The sequence below is a fragment of the Triplophysa dalaica genome, chromosome 21 (genome assembly GCF_015846415.1).
Source record: "Triplophysa dalaica isolate WHDGS20190420 chromosome 21, ASM1584641v1, whole genome shotgun sequence".
Lineage (NCBI taxonomy): Eukaryota > Metazoa > Chordata > Actinopteri > Cypriniformes > Nemacheilidae > Triplophysa > Triplophysa dalaica.
The window spans coordinates 20,380,762-20,401,234 of record NC_079562.1 but is presented as its reverse complement, the minus strand read 5'-3'; the positions used below and the strand labels follow the sequence as shown (position 1 = coordinate 20,401,234).

General features: G+C 42.9%; 1 protein-coding gene across 2 annotated transcripts in view; it reads right to left on the bottom strand.

The window, feature by feature from the left end:
- Window positions 1-20,473, bottom strand: part of itga7 (integrin, alpha 7) — a 52,288-nt gene that overhangs the window by 11,444 nt on the left and 20,371 nt on the right. For both annotated transcript variants that reach the window (XM_056734809.1, XM_056734810.1), the window contains exons 9-20: window positions 19,383-19,510; window positions 19,202-19,297; window positions 19,036-19,097; window positions 18,774-18,943; window positions 18,535-18,690; window positions 7,296-7,411; window positions 7,029-7,212; window positions 6,883-6,957; window positions 6,727-6,806; window positions 6,354-6,431; window positions 6,170-6,272; window positions 3,208-3,414 (exon numbers count right to left, since the gene is read on the bottom strand). In XM_056734809.1, coding sequence (XP_056590787.1) covers window positions 3,208-3,414; window positions 6,170-6,272; window positions 6,354-6,431; window positions 6,727-6,806; window positions 6,883-6,957; window positions 7,029-7,212; window positions 7,296-7,411; window positions 18,535-18,690; window positions 18,774-18,943; window positions 19,036-19,097; window positions 19,202-19,297; window positions 19,383-19,510 — 1,455 coding nt within the window. The remainder of the gene's footprint in view (window positions 1-3,207; window positions 3,415-6,169; window positions 6,273-6,353; window positions 6,432-6,726; window positions 6,807-6,882; window positions 6,958-7,028; window positions 7,213-7,295; window positions 7,412-18,534; window positions 18,691-18,773; window positions 18,944-19,035; window positions 19,098-19,201; window positions 19,298-19,382; window positions 19,511-20,473) is intronic.

The window sequence follows — 20,473 nt, the reverse complement described above, 5'->3', positions numbered from 1 at the left end:
CTGTCTTCTGTGAAGCAAAGAGATCTACCTCTGCTTCGTAAAATCTTTCACATAATTTATTCGACTACTTTGGGGTGGAGTTTCCATTCCCCATTTGTCACAGCTTGTCTGGACAGCAAGTCATATGCTTCGGAATGTAAATCGCTCTGAGGGACAGGAATTTGCACTCTGCCCAAAGCAGTCCCTGCTGCGCCAGTTGGTTCAGTTGGCGAGGACACGGTCCGTCCTGGTGATTTATCTATCCTGAGAGATCTCCTCCTCCTCCAACACCTCCTCGCATACTGTTTTGCACTATTTTCCTGGCCAGGGGGGCTGCTTTAGAATTTTTACATACATTTTATTAACATTATTAATATTGCATATAGGAATTTATAGTTTGTTTAATATTTGACCTGCGTTTCTCTCTCCTTTATCTTAAATGTGAGCTTTCACTGTGCATGCGTGTCTGTGTATGTGTGTGTGCGTGTGCATGCTTGTCTGTGTGTGTTTGTGTGTTTGTGTTTGCGCGTGATTGTGTGTGTCTATGTCTATGTGTGTTAGTACGTGTGCATATTGTGTGTGTGCAGAGTTTGTATGTGGGTATGTCTGTCTTCACCTTGCTCTTGTTTTGACAGGTATATGAGTTTAATTGTTTTGGTTATAGTCAATATGTCTCATGTACAGCTGCAAAGTTGTAACAATTCAAATAGAAAAAGAGACTACCGCCGTTTTCTCCACCCACACTAGCACATAGTAGTCTCTTACCTGCAGGAGGAAGTATTTCAGGGCCCGAAATACAGCCATCATTTCGAGGCAATTGATGTGCTATTCGAGATGACCTATCCAGATACCTTGGGCTGGATGGCCATCTAAGACCGCACCCCAACCCGTGAGGGAGGCATCTGTCATTAGCATCTTGCGACGACAACATGGACCTAGAGTGGGCCCCAGAGTCAGAAACGGGTCTGAACCACATAAAAAGGGTACGAAGTGCCTGGAGAACACTCCTCTTGCCGTTTAGTCTCGACCCCCTGAGACTGAACTGAAATCAACCAGTCGTCTATGTAATTCAAAATGCGGATGCCCTGGAGTCGAAGAGGAGCCAGAGCAGCATCCATGCATTTGTTTATGTGCAGGGTGACAAGGCTAGGCCGAACGGAAGAACCCCGATACTGGTGCATATAGTTTCATGGAAGTGGGGACCACCCCACTATATGCTATATGACTATATGCAAACTTAATCTTGTAGCCTATCCCTACAATCTTTTTTACCCTGGAGCCTCCATGCTGCCAATTTCTCTGGAAGGGGTATTCATTTTTGCAGTTCATCTTTTTGGGGGGATGCTACATCCTGAAACGTGGCAGAAGATGACTGAACACATAGTAATTCGCTGGGGTCTGCTTGTCCCCGAAATGCCATTGGCGATGGAGATTGCACAGGGGGTCCCCTGAGGGTGCCGGGAAGGAGCCTCTAGCCACTTGTTGGAGTCATAGTGAGCTTTCCCTGGGGGCAAACCCCCATGGTCCTGGGTGCACCACCATCAGGACCTTTTCTTGCTCAAAATTATCTTGTCTCTACGAGGGGGGGGCACGGTTTGCCACCTTCTTTTTCTGGGACTCCCGCTGCTGGTAGACGGGACCAGATCGAGGCTGGGGGGGACCAGGTTGGGGTCTGGGTGACAGACAACCCGGATGCCTGAGCAAGGCCTGGAAGAAACCTCACAAACGCCTCCTCATGCCGTTTCGTCTCTCGGAACCTACTGCTGACGGTATTCAATGCCAAACGTACCGTCCCTGTCCTTGATATCCGTGAGGTTGAGCCACAGATGTCTCTCTGCGGCGACCAAAGTAGACATAGAGCAACCGATGGCACGGGTTGTCTGCTTAGTCGTCTGAAGGGACACATCCTTGGCCCGGCGAAGTTCTAAAATTGCCTCTTCATCTGTTGACCCGCCTGGGCTAGGTCTTTCAGCAGGTCAGCCTGATACACCTGCACGTGCCATTGTGTGCAGCGCAGGACCAGCCTTCCCCACTAAGGTGGATGTTGCTCTACATGGCTTGGTTCGGAGAACAGGCTTTTTCAAGGATGATGATGTCCCCAGGGAGAGATAGCCCGCCAGTATCTCTTCTGCCTGGGGCATCATCATATAGCCCTTTGCATCCACGATGGTTGAATAAATCGATGTTGAGGGTACAAAGACACGGGAGGAATACGGCTTGTTCCAAAAGCGCGTAAGCTGCTCATGGAGATCGCCGGAGAAGGGGAGGGGCCGTAGCTGAGATCCCTCCGCCTGGCAACATGACAGATATCTGTCATCCAACCTCAAGTATTCGGGGGCGTCTTGTCTTTGCGGCCAGTCGAGACTGAGTCTAGTGACTGCATTAGTCACCACCCCGAGTACGTCCTCAAACGTCCTCATAGGGAAGCTGAGTCCTCTGCTGGGGACATGGAGAGGGAGAGGCCCCTGGGTGCACTTCAGATTCTGCTAGGACCACGCGATCCGGCGAGCATGTCGTGTCACGTGCTGCAGCTAGATCGGCACGCGACCCCCAGGAAGCTACGGAGGGAGAGGCTCGGTCATGCTTAAAGAACACGAGCCGAGCACGCAGAACACGGATGTCAAGGACATCGCAATTTTCGCATTCTCCCTCAAGCCCAAGAGGCGGTTAAAATGAATGTGGATCATCATCTGAGAGAAGACACTCACAAGGAGGTGCGTATCTCCTCTCAGATTCCGCCATTATTATACTTTATATTTTTCCCTGTTTGTTCCTCTGTTTTTTGCTGACGATGGCGGAGTGGGATCGGGTTGGACCTGCATGGTTATGGTGAGTGGGACTTCCTGGGTAGCGGGTGGTGGGCTCTCCCTCTTCTTCGTGGATGTTTGCTCGGTGGCTTTTGGTCGGTGTCAATGAGTCCAGCTATGACAGGTCGTAGGGGATTCAATTTTGTTGTTGTCTCCAATAGCATTGATATTAAATTGCACGCTTACTTTATCCATTAGATAGAAAGATCTAAAAAGCCTATACATTTACCCTACCCTCAAATAAAAAGCAGACCAGAAGTGGTGGAAAGAGTACACCAGGTCTGAACGGGTCTCCTTCATCCATTTGTGATCCGATCATCCAAGACACATCTTCATGCCATGTGCAAACAGGATCTAACACTGGTCCGTAAAACAGGTTTTAATGTCAAACAAGAGGCTTGTTTGATAGTTTTGTGAATACCTTGACGTCCGCTGCATGTGACTGTTCATTGAGGGCTAACCGGAGCGGATTCAGTGCTGACTGAGGTTCACACTGAGTGTCCGTCTGTCCGTCCACCTGCAAGACGCTGGGATACAACAGCCACTTCCCATTGATGAACTCATACGGCCACAGAATGTTCAGGGAGGCCGAGCCGAATGTCTGGAGAGGCTGACCAGTGTTAGACACCTGGTCAAAACAACAATTATTACCACATTAGCTCTTCCTGAAAACCACAGAAAGAGGAGCACCCAGGCAGCAATAGACTGGAGACATTTGTGACTGAGAAATGAAGTCGTACTTTATACATATGAAAGACATGATGACCGAATTTAAATCCTTTTAATGTATTAATATAGTAGTGTCTACACTTTTTCTGCTCAATTTGTAAATATAATATTTTTAAGTCTCCCTACTACCTACATAGCACCCACATAGACAGTCTCATAAAATAAACTTTGCTTGAAACCTGCTATAGGATTTATTGGATTATACTCCTGTACACTCACAGGTTGTAGAATGTTAAGCAAATCTTAAAGCTTTAAGAGGTATATATAAGAGAGTTTTTTAAGAGGCTTAGATAAAGTAGTTACAGGGTGATTTTTGCTATTTACTGTGAAAATGTGTCAAAAGAAACAACCCTTAAGACTCTACGATGTTCTGATGCAGATATATGCAGTAGGTTTTGCTAGATGTTGCTAGGGTACTTTGTTGTGTTGCTAGGGAGTGGTTTGGAAGCTACAGTGGGGGAAATAATTATTTGATCCCCTGCTGATTTTGTAAGTTTACCTACTTACAATGAAATTAAGGGTCCAAGTTTATTTTAACTGATAGAAACAGAATATTAAGGTTATAAATTGATTTGCGCTTCATTGAGTAAAATTCGTATTTGATAACCAAACAAAAAATAACTTTGTACTTGGTGGAGAAACCCTTGTTGTCAAGGACAGAGGTAAGACATTTCTGATAGTTGGTTGTGGTCCAGGTTTCTTGGCTGTATATTGGCAACTTGAAGTATAAGTCTGCTTCACAGACTTTCTACAGGACTAGGGCCTAGAGACTGGTTATGACACTTAGTGTGCTTCTCCTTAAGCCACTCCTTGGATGTCTTGGCAATATGTTTAGCAAATCTATGAGTATTGTGAAAAGGAAGATGCAATATGCCAGACCCAACAATGCAGAAGAGTTGAAGGCCACTATCAGAGCAACCTGGGCTCTCATAACACCTGAGCAGTGCCACAGACTGATCGACTCCATGCCACGCCACATTGCTGCAGTAATTCAGGCAAAAGGAGCCCCAACTAAGTATTGAGCGCTGTACATGCTCATACTTTTCATGTTCATACTTTTCAGTTGGCCAATATTTAAAAAAAATCCTTTCTTTGTATTGGTCTTAAGTAACATTCTAATTTTCTGAGATACTGAATTTGGGGTTTTCATTAGTTGTCAGTTATAATCATCAAAATTAAAAGAAATAAACACTTGAAATATATCAGTCTGTGTGGAATGAATGTATACATTATACAAGTTTCACTTTTTGAATGGAATTAGTGAACTAAATCAACTTTTGTCAGTCCATAAATTCAATTTGACAGTAATAAATTAATCTATTTTTGCTGGGGACAGCAGGTGAGCTTCAAAATATTTTGACACATTTTTATATTCCCTATGCAGTTGGTAATACAGAAGAAGAAGAATGTATTTTCGGTTTGAAAATGCTCTTTGCTCATTGAATATAAACCAAACAGACTTCTCAGATCATCAGGATCAAGTCAGTTAGAGATAACAAGGGTTCACTCAAAACAGGGCGAGTCAGCGTTTAGTCATTATGCCACCCGTAGCTGGAATCTGCTTCCAGAAGACATCAGACGTTCACAAACAGAATCTACTTTTAAATCCAGATTAAACACACACTTGTTTACCTGTGCATTCACAACCTGAGCACTGTGCTGGTTTACATTAACTGCACTTCTATTTCTAATTTATTTTTATTTGCTCTTATTCTTTTTATATATACACTCACATTTTTAATCAATTTTATTGCTGTTTTATTGTTTCTTAAAATCTTAAAAAGTATTTGTGATCTTAAATCATTTGCATTTTAAAGATACGTTTTATTTCTTTCTGTCAATCATTTTATGTAAAGCACTTTGAATTGCCCTTATGTATGAAATGTGCTATATAAATAAACTTGCCTTGCCTTGAGGGAGACGAGCAGGGGGTTCTTCGTATTTTGTGTCTAAAATGCATGGAAAACACTACACTTTCTTCTTTTTTCCAAAGAACTTGGCAGTTTGTGTTATTAATGAATATACCATTGTAAAGCAACCTTGAGCAGTGCTCACAGTGAATACAAGAAGGTTCCATGTGGGCGGGGCTAGAGAAGTAGTCTTTAATATTTCTCTATGGAGGTGGTGTTCAGAACCTAGCGTTCGCTGGGACTGAAGTCAATAACAGATGTCATCTCAGTAACAAGGTGTTTTCAGTTCTGACACTTACATGATGTTCGCATGAATACCATTCCCTCTTATTTAACAAAATCTCGGGTTAAAATTGTGATTTAATTCGTTAAGTCTGAAAACAACGGAAACGGAAAATACCATAAATTGACTGGAAAATATGAGAACGACTTTATTGGGCATTTAGTTGTATTAAAATATTGTACAATATGTAACTTTCAGAGACTAAACGCAAATAAAACACAATGACGTCATGTATATGCTAATTAGCACTGCTGCACAGATCAAATTTTGTCCCGTATTTCACAGACATCATCTCATTAACATCTCATCCTGTAAATGTTTTTAAATCAAAAATAAAACCCAGACATTTATGATTTTTAAGTTGATTACAAGCAGTTGAAACATTGGAAACTTCTAATTAAATTCACCTGCTGCACTAGTGACCTCTTAAATACAAACCAGACACCTGATAATGTACTTACGATGAATTCATATTGGACGTCACTGCCGACATTATGCACTGACGTCATAGCACTCTCTCCCACGACTGCACCGCTGTAAAAGAGCTGATGAGGACGAGCCAGCCTACAACACATTCACACATTCAGCCAGAACCTTCACAGTGTTTTTCTCCACACAAACACATGAATGATGTGAAGAACAGACCCGCTGAGCACAAGAGGAAGTTCGATCACCATACGTGCAAACGCCACCACCGGAGCCAAAGATGGCTGCTCGCTGATCCTGCGGCACATTTACATACAGCGTCGCTTCATTATCAGCAGCTTCAGAGCCACAGAATACGCATCAACTTTTAAAATGGACTTTACATTCGGACATTACTTTCATGACAAGTGAGCACATCTCTGTTACTGTAATGCAAACACAAACAATGATAAGTGTGCTGTTAGTGAAATAACTTGAAATAAAGTGTGTCTGGACTCTGCTTTACATACTTTCCTAAACAAGTTTGGCTTTTCTAAACATTACATTCGATTTTCAGCAGAAATGAAACCACGAGATGTTCACAAAAACTCACGTGGACATCACAAGTCGAACAGACAGCGATGTGGTTTCGATGGTGATGGCAGATGTGCTGAGAAGAAGAGAGAATTTCACCTGGATTGAAAAGAGAAGATACTTGAATCTCAGCGTGTGGTACGTAAAAGAGAAGTGAGAGTGAGAGGTGCTGTACCGTTGCGTCTCTTTTCACAGGATTGCCCAGATCACACAGTGCTTGAGAGCCGTTCTGATTGGCTTCACACAAAACCTGACGACCCATAACACACGGCACAGATGAATGTAACACGTGACGGACACATATGAATGTCAAGGGGCTACCTGCTGTCCCATGATTCCAGAGTAGGAGAGAGTGTCCGGTAGAGACACCAGCAGCTGAGTGGCGTGAGCGTCGTCTCCATCCTCCTGTGGATTCTCAGGGTTCGAGGGCACATTCGTCACGGTCACCTCCAGCATTATTGACCTCTGATCTGACAGCGAGAACACTGGCGTATCCCACTCGTCTCTAAAGACAATAAAGTCCTGATGAGAACGAGGAGAGTCCAATATAAAGCGCTCAATATGAATGTGTGTGAGCGGGTACCGTACAGTGGGAGAGGACTGAAGGTGTTTGAAATGGGAGCTCTGGTACCGAACTGATAGGTCAGCTGAAGGTTACTCTGGCAAATTTTATCCTCACCACAACCTTCCCGAACAAAATTCACCTAACAGAGAGACAAACAGCAACATTTAACATTTCCCTCCCAGCTTTAAAGACAAAAATAATCCTAGGAATATTTCATTATCACGTCAATGTCAATAAAATTGTTCTGCGTAAAAGGGTCTACAAAAACTGTAAAGGAAGAGTAATGTGGTAAAATAGCAACTCCATAGGTGATTTGTACAAGACGTTTATTAAAGCTTAAAGTAACTAAATAAAAAAAGGAGTTTTGTTGAATGGGATTATAGCAAACACCGGATGTTCTGACGGCATTGTCACTTAGTCCAGATTTGGTCTGTGTGATGTTACTTTAGCTCGACCTGATTTTGCCAAGTGGTTGATGTTCTCAGGACAACATTTTTATAAATAAAACCTAAACCCAAAACCCAACCATAACTTACCCCTAAAATCAGAGGGAAATGATAAGTGAAAACAATGGTCTAGAATCTAGAAGCACCTAATCCTGGTTGGAAGATAAAAATTTTAATTAACTCTAAACTGTAATACATCTCCACAAAATGGAAGGAAGGAGTCGGGAACCGGAAGACATTCAAAACATTTAATAAAGTAATATAACAGCCGGCGGCCCCTCACGGACGACCGCCGGCGAACAAAACATAAATATAAATACCAATACCAATACAAATAAAAACATAATACAAGTTCGGGCCCGGTCCTCTCTCTTCGACGGTCCGGTCGCTCGTTCCTTTTATATGCTCTTTATCTCCTACGTGATTCGAGCCCGGTGTGCGCAAAGCTGGCGCTAATTCACAATTACTCACCGGACTCGAACCACGGTCTCGCCCCGCCTACTCTACTACATAAACTTATTTCTGAAATCGGATTTGTTGATTTAAATATCAACCACTTGGCAAAAAACAGGTGAGCCAGTTACTTTATGGCAACGATGTAATTAAGTTCCACTTGGCTAAGGTCCCAAAATCGTTGTGGGTGTAACAGAGGCAAGCTAGTGAAGTGCTGTGCAGTATGTAAAACTCAACTCCACGGCCTCAAGGACGCTCTAGCAACAAAGGCTAGAGACTGCGGTCTTTTGCCTCCTCGTTAGACCGCCCGACTCCAATGCCGAACCGATCTCGATTATAACACAAAGTGTGTTATAATATGTAGATCAATGTTATACATTTGATTTTTCACATCTGGAAATATTAAACTAGAGCTTCATTATAATACAACAATTATAAATCCGTGATTTTATTCCTTTAGTGCAGGAGTTGGACTTGTGTAGCACACGCTTTCTCCTCTGTCTTCTTTACAAAAGAGCATCATTTAAACATTAATGATCAACTGACTTAAGCTGTTTATCTTTCTCTTTCTTTACCTGAACCTTACAGACATGACAGTAAATATACTTTAGTGATTTCTGATGGATACATCTGATTAAAGATTCCACTATTAATAATGGAGTTATTAAGCTCTTAAAGTACATCTAAAAGTACAGATATATTTCTAGTGCATGCGCTGCTTAAACACTTCCCTGTAACATGTTGCCTTAATAATTTAATGACAGCGAAGAGAGTGTGGTGTTTTTAAAAAATATTTAAAATATATCAACATATTTCGAGCAAGAACAATGACTAAAGGTGCACACTTTGATATTATTGTGGAGACTGCATGATCTGGTGGTAGAATGGTCCATTGGTCATTTCTTCAAAATATCTCGTACTGCAAAATGAAAAAAAAAATGCCATGGACGTCGCAAGAACCCATTTACTGGGGCACGTGCTGCAGAATAAATCTGCTGTGCCCAACCCCTTTCAAGTTAAGGTTTGAACTATTTTGTTTATTTGTCAGTGTTATCGTTTACATTAATAACAGTGGCAAAACAATGATCTATATGCAATGTAGTAACCTAACCAACACTTGTAAAATCAATGCAGTAACGCATTTTAACCGGTCTGAAAACACATATTCGTGGCGTACTTTCGTGTAGAATGCATGTGTGTTTCCTTGCCACAGCTACAGCACGCAGTGCACACGAAGGAACGCAAGACTAGGAAAACATAAGGAAACTAAAGTAAGTTTCAAAATAATATCGATCATCTTATTTTGACTCATCATAGTAGCCCCTGTAGATGCACATCAGAGTTTGTCTGTGCAAAGCAGTGAAATGGAAGCAGGATGGAGATGAAGAGTTTGAGAGAGGTAAGACTTGATAAATAAAATACTGTAACATCACCAGCCAGTCAGGTCTCAGACAGTAGAGGAAAACGTCTCAGGAAAATTCTGTCAAGTATGTAAACTACTTTACATAGCTTTCCTGTAGCTCAGTGGTAAGAGCATTGTGTTAACAACGCAAGGTTGTGGGTTCGTCCCAGGGGATTGCAAATACCTTTGTAAAATGTATAGGATAAAGCAATGTAAGTCGCTTTGGATAAAAGTGTCTGCCAAATGTTTGAATGAATGAATAAAATATGTTCTTTATATAAGTTGGGTCCATAAAATCTTCTTGAAACATTACTGTATTGGCATTGGGGTACCGCTTTGGGGTACCGATGTAATTATTGATTGTTATCATTGTGTATTGTAGGAAAATGTATTTCTGCTTTCATTATATGATCTTTTATAAACAAGGTTCGGGCGGAACATAAGCATATAATTTACACGGCTGTGTCAGCAGGCAGACACGGGACACAGAGATAGGTACTATGACAAGGGAGTTTATTGAAATACCAAAACAGAATATGGGAACAGCACACACTGGGTAGACAAGGGGCTTGAGCTATGAGAGTCTATGAGTCTTATCTGATGTAGGAGTAGATTGTTAAGTCCACTGGAGCAGAGGGGAAACAGGAGAGCCAGGAGCCGAAGGCACACACAAAAGTAGAGTGGATTCCAAAGTCCTTGGTGAATCCTCAGGAGACAATGTGGTAGGGTATAATCTCGTAGTAGGATTTGAGACCAGACAGTGAGTGTACCGGGGAAGTGTGACTTTATAGTGTGTGGTTGGTGATTGGTGGCAGGTGTGTGATCAGTACTCAGGTGAGTGAGATCTGTTGATTGCAGTGGGTGAAGCTGGTGGAGTCTGTGTTGGCTCTCTGACATTACCCCCTCCTCCAGGGGCGGCTCCTGATGCCGGCTGACGGGGGCGGCCTCGGCCTCTAGGTGCAGGACGATCAGGATGAGCTCTGTGAAAGTCCGTCAGTAAAGCAGGGTCGAGGATGTCATCTCGTTGAACCCAGGATCTTTCTTCTGGCCCATATCCTTTCCAGTCTATCAGGTACTCGAGTCGGCCGCCCCGTCGCCTGGAATCCAGAATGGCCTCCACCCGGTAGATTAGGGTTTCCTCCATCACCTCTGGAGGAGGAGTTATGGGTAGCGCCTCTTGTTCTGTGGAGGATGGAGACACAGGTTTTAGGAGTGAGACATGAAATGAAGGGTGAATGCGGTACCTCGGGGGAAGCTGGAGCCGGTAGGTGACGTCATTTATCTGCTTCTCGATGGGGAAGGGACCTATGTAGCGTGGACTCAGCTTACGGCAGGGTTGACGGAGACACAGATCCCGAGTGGAAAGCCAGACTCGATCCCCTGGATGATAGACCGGGGTAGGGGATTGCCGGGAATCTGTAAACTGCTTGTGTTTCCGTACAGCATGCTGCAGGTGAATATGGGCTGAGTCCCACACTCTCTCGCTCGCTCGAAACCAGTGGTCAATAGCTGGGACTTCCGATGGTTCCTCAGTCCAGGGGAACAATGGGGGTTGGTAACCGAGTACACACTGGAATGGGGTGAGATACATGGTGTTCTGTTTTAGGGAGCTCTGTGCGTACTTGGCCCACGGAAGAAAGCGGTTCCAGCTGGTTTGATTGTCGTGACAGTAGGTCCTCAGATATCTCCCTATCTCCTGTATCTTCCGCTCAGTCTGGCCGTTGGTTTGTGGGTGATAACCGGAAGAGAGCTTGACTGCTACTTGGAGGAATTTGAAGAATGCCTTCCACACACGTGAGGTGAATTGTGGTCCACAGTCAGAGACGATTTCTTCCGGGATCCCAAAGTTGCGGAATACATGTTGGAAAAGGGCCTAAGCAGTTTCTAGAGCGGTAGGTAGACCGCGCAAGGGAATGAGCCTGCAGGCCTTGGAGAAACGGTCCACCGTTACGAGTATTCAGGTGAAACCGTCAAACTGAGCATCCTTCCACGAATTGGGAGACATCCCTGGCCATACTTGGCCACCAGTAACGAGCCTGGATGAGCGAGAGGGTACGCTGGCTACCTGGGGAAGCATGCGCTGAGCCCAGAAGGTCCCTACGTAGGTTGGTTGGAACGTAAACCTTGCCCTCAGGGCCTCCCGGCGGAGCCGGTTCGGTAACTGTGGCGGTCTGTATTTGGTCATTCTGGTCCCATTGGATCGGGCTGACAAGTATGGCTGGAGGGAGGATGGGTTCTGGTGTGGGGGGTTCCTCGGGAGCATGGATTCTGGAAAGGGAATCTGCTTTTATATTCTTGTCTCCGGGCCTATAGGTGATGGTGAAGTGGAAACGGGGTGAAGAAGAGAGCCCAGCGGGCTTGGCGCGGGTTCAGTCTCTTGGCAGTACGAAGGTATTCCAGGTTCTTATGGTGGGTGATGACAGAGAAAGGGTGATTAGCTCCCTCCAGCCAATGCCTCCACTCTTCCAGTGCTAACTTTATCGCAAGCAGCTCCCGGTTGCCGATGTCATAATTCTTTTCCGCCGGGGACAGCTTCTTGGAGAAGAAGGCACAAGGATGGAGCTGAGGAGGATCTCCGTGACGTTGGGATAGCACCGCTCCCGCGCCGGTAGTGGAGGCGTCTACTTCCACCACAAAGGGGAGATCTGGGTTTGGATGAGTGAGCACGAGAGCAGTGACGAAGGCTCTCTTTAACTCTTCGAATGCAGCTCGAGCTTGGGGGTTCCAAGACAGCGACTTGGGTTTACGACGGAGCAGGGAGGTGAGAGGAGAGGACATGAAACTGAAGCTCTTAATGAATCTGCGATAGAAGTTCGAAAACCCCAGGAAACGTTGAAGTTCCTTTACTGTTTGAGGAAGTGTCCAGTTTTGGATGGCTTGGATCTTTCCCTGGTCCATATGAATGACCTCCGCGCTGATGATGTACCCGAGGAACTGGACCGTGGGGCGATGGAACTCGCATTTCTCAAGCTTCAGAAAGAGCTGATGTTTCCTGAGCTGTTGGAGGACCTGTATGACGTGGTGGCGATGTTCAGCCAAGTCTCGGGAGTAAATGAGGATATCATCTATGTAGACGATCACAAAGCGATGGAGATACTCCCGGAATATTTTGTTCATGAAGCCCTGGAAGACGACTGGGGCATTGGACAGTCCGTACGGCATCACCAGGTACTCGTAGTGGCCCGAAGGGGTGATGAACGCCGTCTTCCATTCGTCCCCCTCCCGGATTCGAACGATGTTGTAGGCACTCCGCAGATCCAGTTTGGTGAAAATGTGAGCACCACGGAGTTCCTCAAGGGCAGCAGGGACCAAAGGAAGAGGATAGGGGAGCTTGACAGTTTGGCTGTTGAGGGTCCGGTAGTTGATGCAGGGCCGCAAGCCACCGTCCTTTTTACCCACGAAGAAAAAGCTTGAGGCCGCGGGTGAGGTAGAAGATCGAATGAAGTTCTGGCATAGAGCCTCTTCGATGTAATCCTCCATTGCCTTGCGCTCCGGGATGGACAGAGGATACACACGTCCCTTAGGCGGCGTAGCTCCAGGAAGCAGGTCAATGGCACAGTCCCATGGCCGATGAGGTGGTAGGAGGGTGGTTTCCTGTTTGCTGAAAACATCCTGGAACTCCACATAGTCAGATGCAGGTGTGTGATCAGTACTCAGGTGAGTGAGATCTGTTGATTGCAGTGGGTGAAGCTGGTGGAGTCTGTGTTGGCTCTCTGACAGGCTGGCTTTCAATAATCAATCACCAAATCTTGTCTTCCGCCTATAAATAGTAAAGTAGCCTTACCTTCTTTCTCCCGGATCTCTTGCAACGTCATTGCTCACAGACCCACACGCAAACATAGCAGCTTGCTTTACACGGCAGTTTTTTTTGCTTTTCGAGAAACCATTCCTGAGAACCAAACCCTAAGAAGGATTTCATCAGCTCAGGGCGGACGCAAGGGATCCTACAGAGTTAAAAGTGCTGCAGCCCCGATCCGTTAAAGGAACATTTCCACACCTATCTTCCCCGCAGATTCGGGAAGTGATTCCGTATACACGCTTGTTTATGTTTGCGTTTCCTTGTTGTCATTGATGCCGGCACGTTAGCTCGCTGCTAACGCAATACGAGTTTCAGATGCCAGCATCTGTAAACATATGCTAGTCGGACTCACAAGATATCGGTCTCAACATTTTTTGACCAAATTCAATAACGGTACCCCAATGCCAATACAGTAATGTTTCAATGACACTCATCTTCTGAGAAGTGAAACAATTATCTTAGGGGACAGTCGCTCTAATGAACCCGAATTCCATGCCTCATTACCTGTACTTTACTAATAATCATTTATAAACAGAGTTTTTCTTTGTTTGAACCTCTGAACACTCTGTTAAAGCAAGAAACTGGGTGAGCACAATCTTCCTACTTGAAAGATATCAAGCTTTATCCTCTGTCACCTTGCATTGACACTGATGCAGTCAAGCTTTAAATATAGTGCACTTCTGTGGCGCCCGTGCTGTTCAGCGAACGTCTGTTGAACCAAACGTAAGCTTCTGGAGATAAGTTAATATAAACGGCGCTTCCTAAAATGACTGCTGGTTAAATACAACCTGCCTGCATCATGTATTCAAATAGCACACACAGTCGTTACATTGAAGTAATGTAACTGTACCCTTTTTGCAACTGTAGAGAGACTAACAAATCCCCTAGTCAAGTTCCGAGGGAAATGCTGTCTGATGACAAATGCAATGAGTTTGCAACTTTTTTCCTTCAAAAGATCAGTAATATCAGAATGAAAATCAGCAAAGCTCCATGCGGCAGTCAGGTCAGTCTGACTTCAGTATATAAGAAATTAGTTACTTTGTCTGAATTTCAGACAATTGATCTCAAAACCCTGGAGGAAACGGTACAGCATCTTAAGGCGTCAACTTGCAGCCTTGACACACTTCCCACATCCTTTTTTAAAAGAGTGTTTAACTGTTTGGAAGCAGATCTCCTAAAAATAGTTAATACCTCACTGCTCTCAGGAACTTTCCCAGAGTCCCTTAAAAATGCAGTTGTCAAACCTCTTCTAAAAAAGGGCAATCTAGACAAAATCTTTACTGTCTAACTACAGACCAATATCAAATCTTCCTTTTATAGGCAAGATCATTGAAAAGGTTGTCTTCAATCAGCTGACCAAATTCTTGAAATCAAATGGCTACCTGGACAATTACCAGTCTGGTATCCGTCAGCATCATAGAACAGAGACAGTGCTCTTCAAGATAATTAATGATATTCGATTGAATTCTGATTCAGGCAAAATATCAGTTCTGGTTTTACTAGATCTCAGTGCTGAATTTGACACGGTAGATCACACCATACTCCTACATAGGCTGGAAAACTGGGTAGGGATTTCTGGGTTGGTACTTAAATGGTTTGGGTCATACCTTAAAGGGAGAGGTTACTATGTGAACATAGGCAACCATACATCTGACTGGACACCCATGACTTGTGGTGTTTCTCAGGGCTCGATTCTTGTTCTGCTCCTCTTCAATTTGTATATGCTCCCACTTGGCCAAATAATAAAAAAGTACCAAATTGCCTACCACAGCTATGCAGATGACACTCAGATCTATCTAGCCCTCTCACCCAATGACTACAGGCAAATTGACTCTCTTTGCCAATGTATGGATGAAATTAACAGCTGGATGTGTCAAAACTTCCTTCAGTTAAATAAAAACAAAACTGAAGTCATTGTTTTTGATAACAAGGATGAAACTAACAAGGTAAACACATACCTTGACTAAAGAGGTCTAAAGACACAAAGCAAGGTAAAAAATCTTGGGGTCATTTTGGAGTCTGACCTTAGTTTCAGCAGTCATGTCAAAGCAATAAGCAGATCAGCCTACTACCATCTCAGAAACATAGCCAGAATCAGATGTTTTGTCTCAAGCCAAGATTTAGAGAAACTAGTCCATGCTTTCATCACCAGCAGGGTGGATTACTGTAATTGACTCTTTACAGGTCTTCCCAAAAAGACCATCAGACAGCTGCAGCTCATACAGAACGCTGCTGCCAGGATTCTGACCAGACCCAAAAAATCTGAGCATATCACTCGAATCCTCAGGTCCTTACACAGGTTACCAGTTACTTTTAGAATCAACTTCAAAGTATTATTAATTGTCTATAAATCACTTAATGGTCTAGGACCTAAATACATCTCAGATATGCTCATTGAATATAAACACAAACAGACTTCTCAGATCATCAGGATCAAGTCAGTTAGAGATAACAAGGGTTCAATCAAAACAGGGCGAGTCAGCGTTTAGTCATTGGAATAGCTGGAATCTGCTTCCAGAAGACATCAGACGTTCACCAACAGTAGCTACTTTTAAATCCAGATTAAAAACACACTTGTTTACCTGTGCATTCACAACCTGAGCACTGTGCTGGTTTACATCAACTGCACTTCTATTTCTAATTTATTTTATTTTGCTCTTATTCTTTTTATATATAGTCACATTTTTAATCAATTTTATTGCTGTTTTATTGTTTCTTAAAATCTAAAGTATTTGTAACTTAATTTATTTGCATTTTAAAGATACGTCTTATTTCTTTCTGTCAATCATTTTATGTAAAGCACTTGGAGTTGCCCTTGTGTATGTAATGTGCTATATAAATAAACTTGCATTGCCTTGCCTTGCCTTGCCTTGAAGTAAATGTTAACATCATAATGTATCAGTAGAATATATCAGACCAGTGCTTTAAAGAGTAAGTAACATTAGATTCATTTCATGCAGTGTGTTATGTTGCCGTGTTTGAAAGTAAGCAGTCTGTCAAGTTGTACATCCAAAGGTGAATAAATAAAAAAGTTATTGGCTTGTAAAAAAGGGAGTCGACTCTGAATCTGGCAAACGAGACGTGTCTCTAACCGTCGTATCTACGTCATTAGACATAGTCCCGCTTACGTTTTGTTGAGACTGCTGCGAAAACTTCACTCTCCTTCCCAAAACACTGTCGCTCGTTCGTGATGCGTGTGCTGTCTAAAGCCTCTGTTCTACGTTGTGAAACTAAGTGCATCTTATTTAAACTACCAAAGGAGAAACTTCTGAGAAAACAATGGTTTATATTCATTTTCAAATCACACCAAAGGAGTATAACCCCAGGGTTTTACTGTGCGCGCATCATTTCACTGAAGATTGCCTCTATAATCTCAGCACGTTCACTGCAGGAAATGTTAAAAGACTACCCTTGAAAGGGGGAAATACCAACTTTATTTGGACCTGTTAGCTCCATCGAATCACAACCTGTAAGTGTGGCTATTTATTAAAATTAGGTGTTGTAAGCTCCTTTTATGGTTACATTGGGGAGGAGATGGGATGGAGAGACATGTATGCAGATTTTTCCTCTGACTGAGCTTTATGAGTGCTGCCAGCATTGCTGCAGAGGTTGAAGGGGTGGGGGTCAGACTGTCAGTCCTCAGACCATAAGCCGCACACTGCATCAAATTGGTCTGCATGGCTGTCATCCCAGAAGGAGGCCTCTTCTAAAGATGATGTACGAGAACAGTTTGCTGAAGACAAGCAGACTAAGGACATGGATAACTGGAACCATGTCCTGTGGTCTGATGAGACCTAGATAAACTTTGGTTCAGATGGTGTCAAGCGTGTGTGGCGGCAACCAGGTGAGGAGTACAAAGACAAGTGTGTCTAGCCTACAGTCAAGCATGGTGGTGGGAGTGTCATGGTCTGGGGCTGCATGAGTGCTGCCGGCTCTGGAGAGCTACAGTTCATTGAGGGAACCATGAATGCCAACATGTGCTGTGACATACTGAAGCAGAACCTCCCTTCTGAGACAGACCTGCAGGGCAGTATTCCAACATGATAACCAGGTAAAGGTGATGGACTGGCCAAGCATGTCTCCAGACCTAAACCCTATTGAGCATCTGGCATCCTAAAACGGAAGGTGGAGGAGTGCAAGGTCTCTAACATCCAACAGCTCTGTGATGTCGTCATGGAGGAGTGGAAGACGACTCATGTGGTGACCTGTGAAGCTCTGGTGAACTCCATGCCCAAGAGGGTTAACATTTACATTTAGGCATTTGGCAGATGCTTTTTTCCAAAGCGACTTACATTGCTTTATCCTATACATTTTACATAGGTATTTGCTATCCCCTGGGATCGAATGCACAACCTTGCGTTGTTAACGCAATGCTCTTACCACTGAGCTACAGGAAAGCTGGTAAAGGCAGAGCTGGAAAATAATGGTGGTCACACAAAATATTGACACTTTGGGCACAATTCGGACATTGTACAGTGTTATACAAGCTGAACACTCACTACTTTACATTGTAGCGAAGTGTCATTTCTTCAGTGTTGTCACATGAAAAGATATAATCAAATATTAAATAAATTGTGAGGGGTGTATTCACTTCTGTGAGATACTGTATACACTAACGTGAGCTGCTGCATAACGTAAAATGCAACATAAAGTAAGCCAAAGAAACCAGAGCTGTACCAATTAAACAAGATGTGAAGTGGGTCGTACCGCATATTAAAAGATTGAATAACATGATAAAGATCGAACCAAGTAAACAAAAAAATTAAATAGTTTTTGTAATACACTTACCAAAATTATAAACACAACAATCTTGTTTTTTCCCCCATTTTTCATGAGCTAAATTCAAAGATCTCAGACTTTTTCTATGTACACAAAAGGCCTTTTTCTCTCAAATTCTGTTCACTAATCTGTCTAAATCTGTGTTAGTGAGCACTTCTCCTTTGCGAGATAATTCATTCAACTCAGAGGTGTGGCATATCAAGATACTGATTAGACAGCATGATTATTGCCTTAGGTGTGCCTTAGGCTGGCTACAATAAAAGGCCAATCTAAAATGAGTAGTTTTACTGTATTGGGGGGTCCAGGGGGTCAAAATTCAGTTTGTATTTTCTGTACAAATGCAGTTGTTACTGTATGAACATGAAGCTGGAGTTTTTCATAACCTCAGAGTAGAGCGTGTTTGAAGGGCTGGGGCTCAGTACAGGAATCAGTTGGTTGTAGGGTTTATGTCCAGCATGATGATGGTGGGGATGTCTAGTTCTCCGTATAGTGTGCGTGATAGCCAGAGAGACGGGCCGCAGCTTATCTAGAATGTTTTCCTTGTGAAATAACAACAGAAATGTGGTGAAACAACTAACACAAAATTAAAACAGACAATGACCTCTATCTCTGCCCGTCTTACCTTCACAGCGAAAGTCACCGTCTGACAGTCGAGATGTTTTTGTCCACGGAGCTCGACTTCCACCGAGTGGACATACTCCGGCTCTGATATACTGCTCTCCAAGAAGTGAACTCTGTGAGGTAGACTCAGTTTCCTACGATCAACGTCTGCCTCAAAATGTATACCAAGTGCTGACGTGGGAAGCAACACAGAAACATTTATATGCACGTGTGTGGTGTGTGTGTGAGGGATATTGTTGTTGTATATATGTGGTCTCTCTTACTGATGTTCGGTGAAAAGGAGTCTGGATAAGCAGTGTATGTGTAGCAGGCTTTCACTGCAACACTATAAGAAGACAAAACAGACAGATTTCAGAAATACTGTCATGACCTTTATGCACACACAACAGTAAAAAACTGTTGAAAAAGTACAAGTAATTGTTAACTAACCAAACACCGTGATTCCCTGGGCAGTTGTGCTGCGTAAGGTCAATATACTGAGGCTCGATGGAAATCTCTCGAATCACATGGACCACTGGACGTGACCTGATGAATAAAAAATCCCTTAGAAAGGTTAATGTTCCTGAATAAATGACCTAGTATCATGACCAAGTGTGCGTGTTTTCTTTACTTGTAAAGCACAACTTGATCACTGAGGGAGCCGACAGCCAGATCCGGATAGAAATTTCCATCAATATCCAAGCCTCCTGATATAGAGTAGCCCAATCTCTTCACTCCTGCATTCAGCCCATCTAGAACCTAATATGATGATGAAGAAGGGACTTATTATAAATCCAAATGCTGGTATGGTATATGCTCTATATACTGTATGTAGAGTGTATTCAGATCTAAATTATTGTAGATGTTTGTGAGGCCAACAAGGAATCTGCCACCATCACATAACATAAGGTTTAAAAACATTCAGATCACATAAGCTTTAAATCAAGTTCTGTCTAAGAAGTAACATCACAGTTGTAAAGCCACTTGGGTGTCAGGGCATCTGTGAATAGCACAGTAATATAAGAGAGAGAAAGAGTGAAGTTTAAGAGAGAGAGTTATTACACATCCACTACATCAAGTCAAAATAAATACCCACCTAATTTTCACATTTAATTACTTACAAAAAACAAACAAACAAAATAAATCATCAATGCCCCAAATTTCTTTAAAAATCAATACATTATTTGTCAATTTATAAAAAGCAAATTCTGCTCTAATTCTAGCTTTCATTTGGCCTTTGAATATTACTACAGCACAAAATACCACAAAATTGTCATCTCTTCATTTTATTTTTCTTGCTTACCATATTGCCAACTTTACTTCACCCACTATAACATTTATTAAATAAATATTCTTCCTCCTTCCAGAAGCATATTTTGGATAAAAAAAAAAGACCTTACAAAAAGCCTCCCCTAGTCTCACAACCAAATCTTCTTATATAAAAAATAATCCTCTTAATCTGAAACAATACAAAAGCATATGGTCTAATCTTTCTTCATCATTACAAAAGACACACTTCTTTGTTACAATGAATTCAAAATATGCTTCATGTTTGTTGTTGGCTATCTCACAATGAAAAATTCTCCATTGGAGATCTGCAGTGCGTTTTCTATTGGAATTTTATATGAGGACCTCAAACAACTTTTTGGGCAAGAGTCTGTCCGAAAAAAAATCAATCCATTTTGATTCTCGTTGCATTTTAAGTAAAGTATAACATATGAA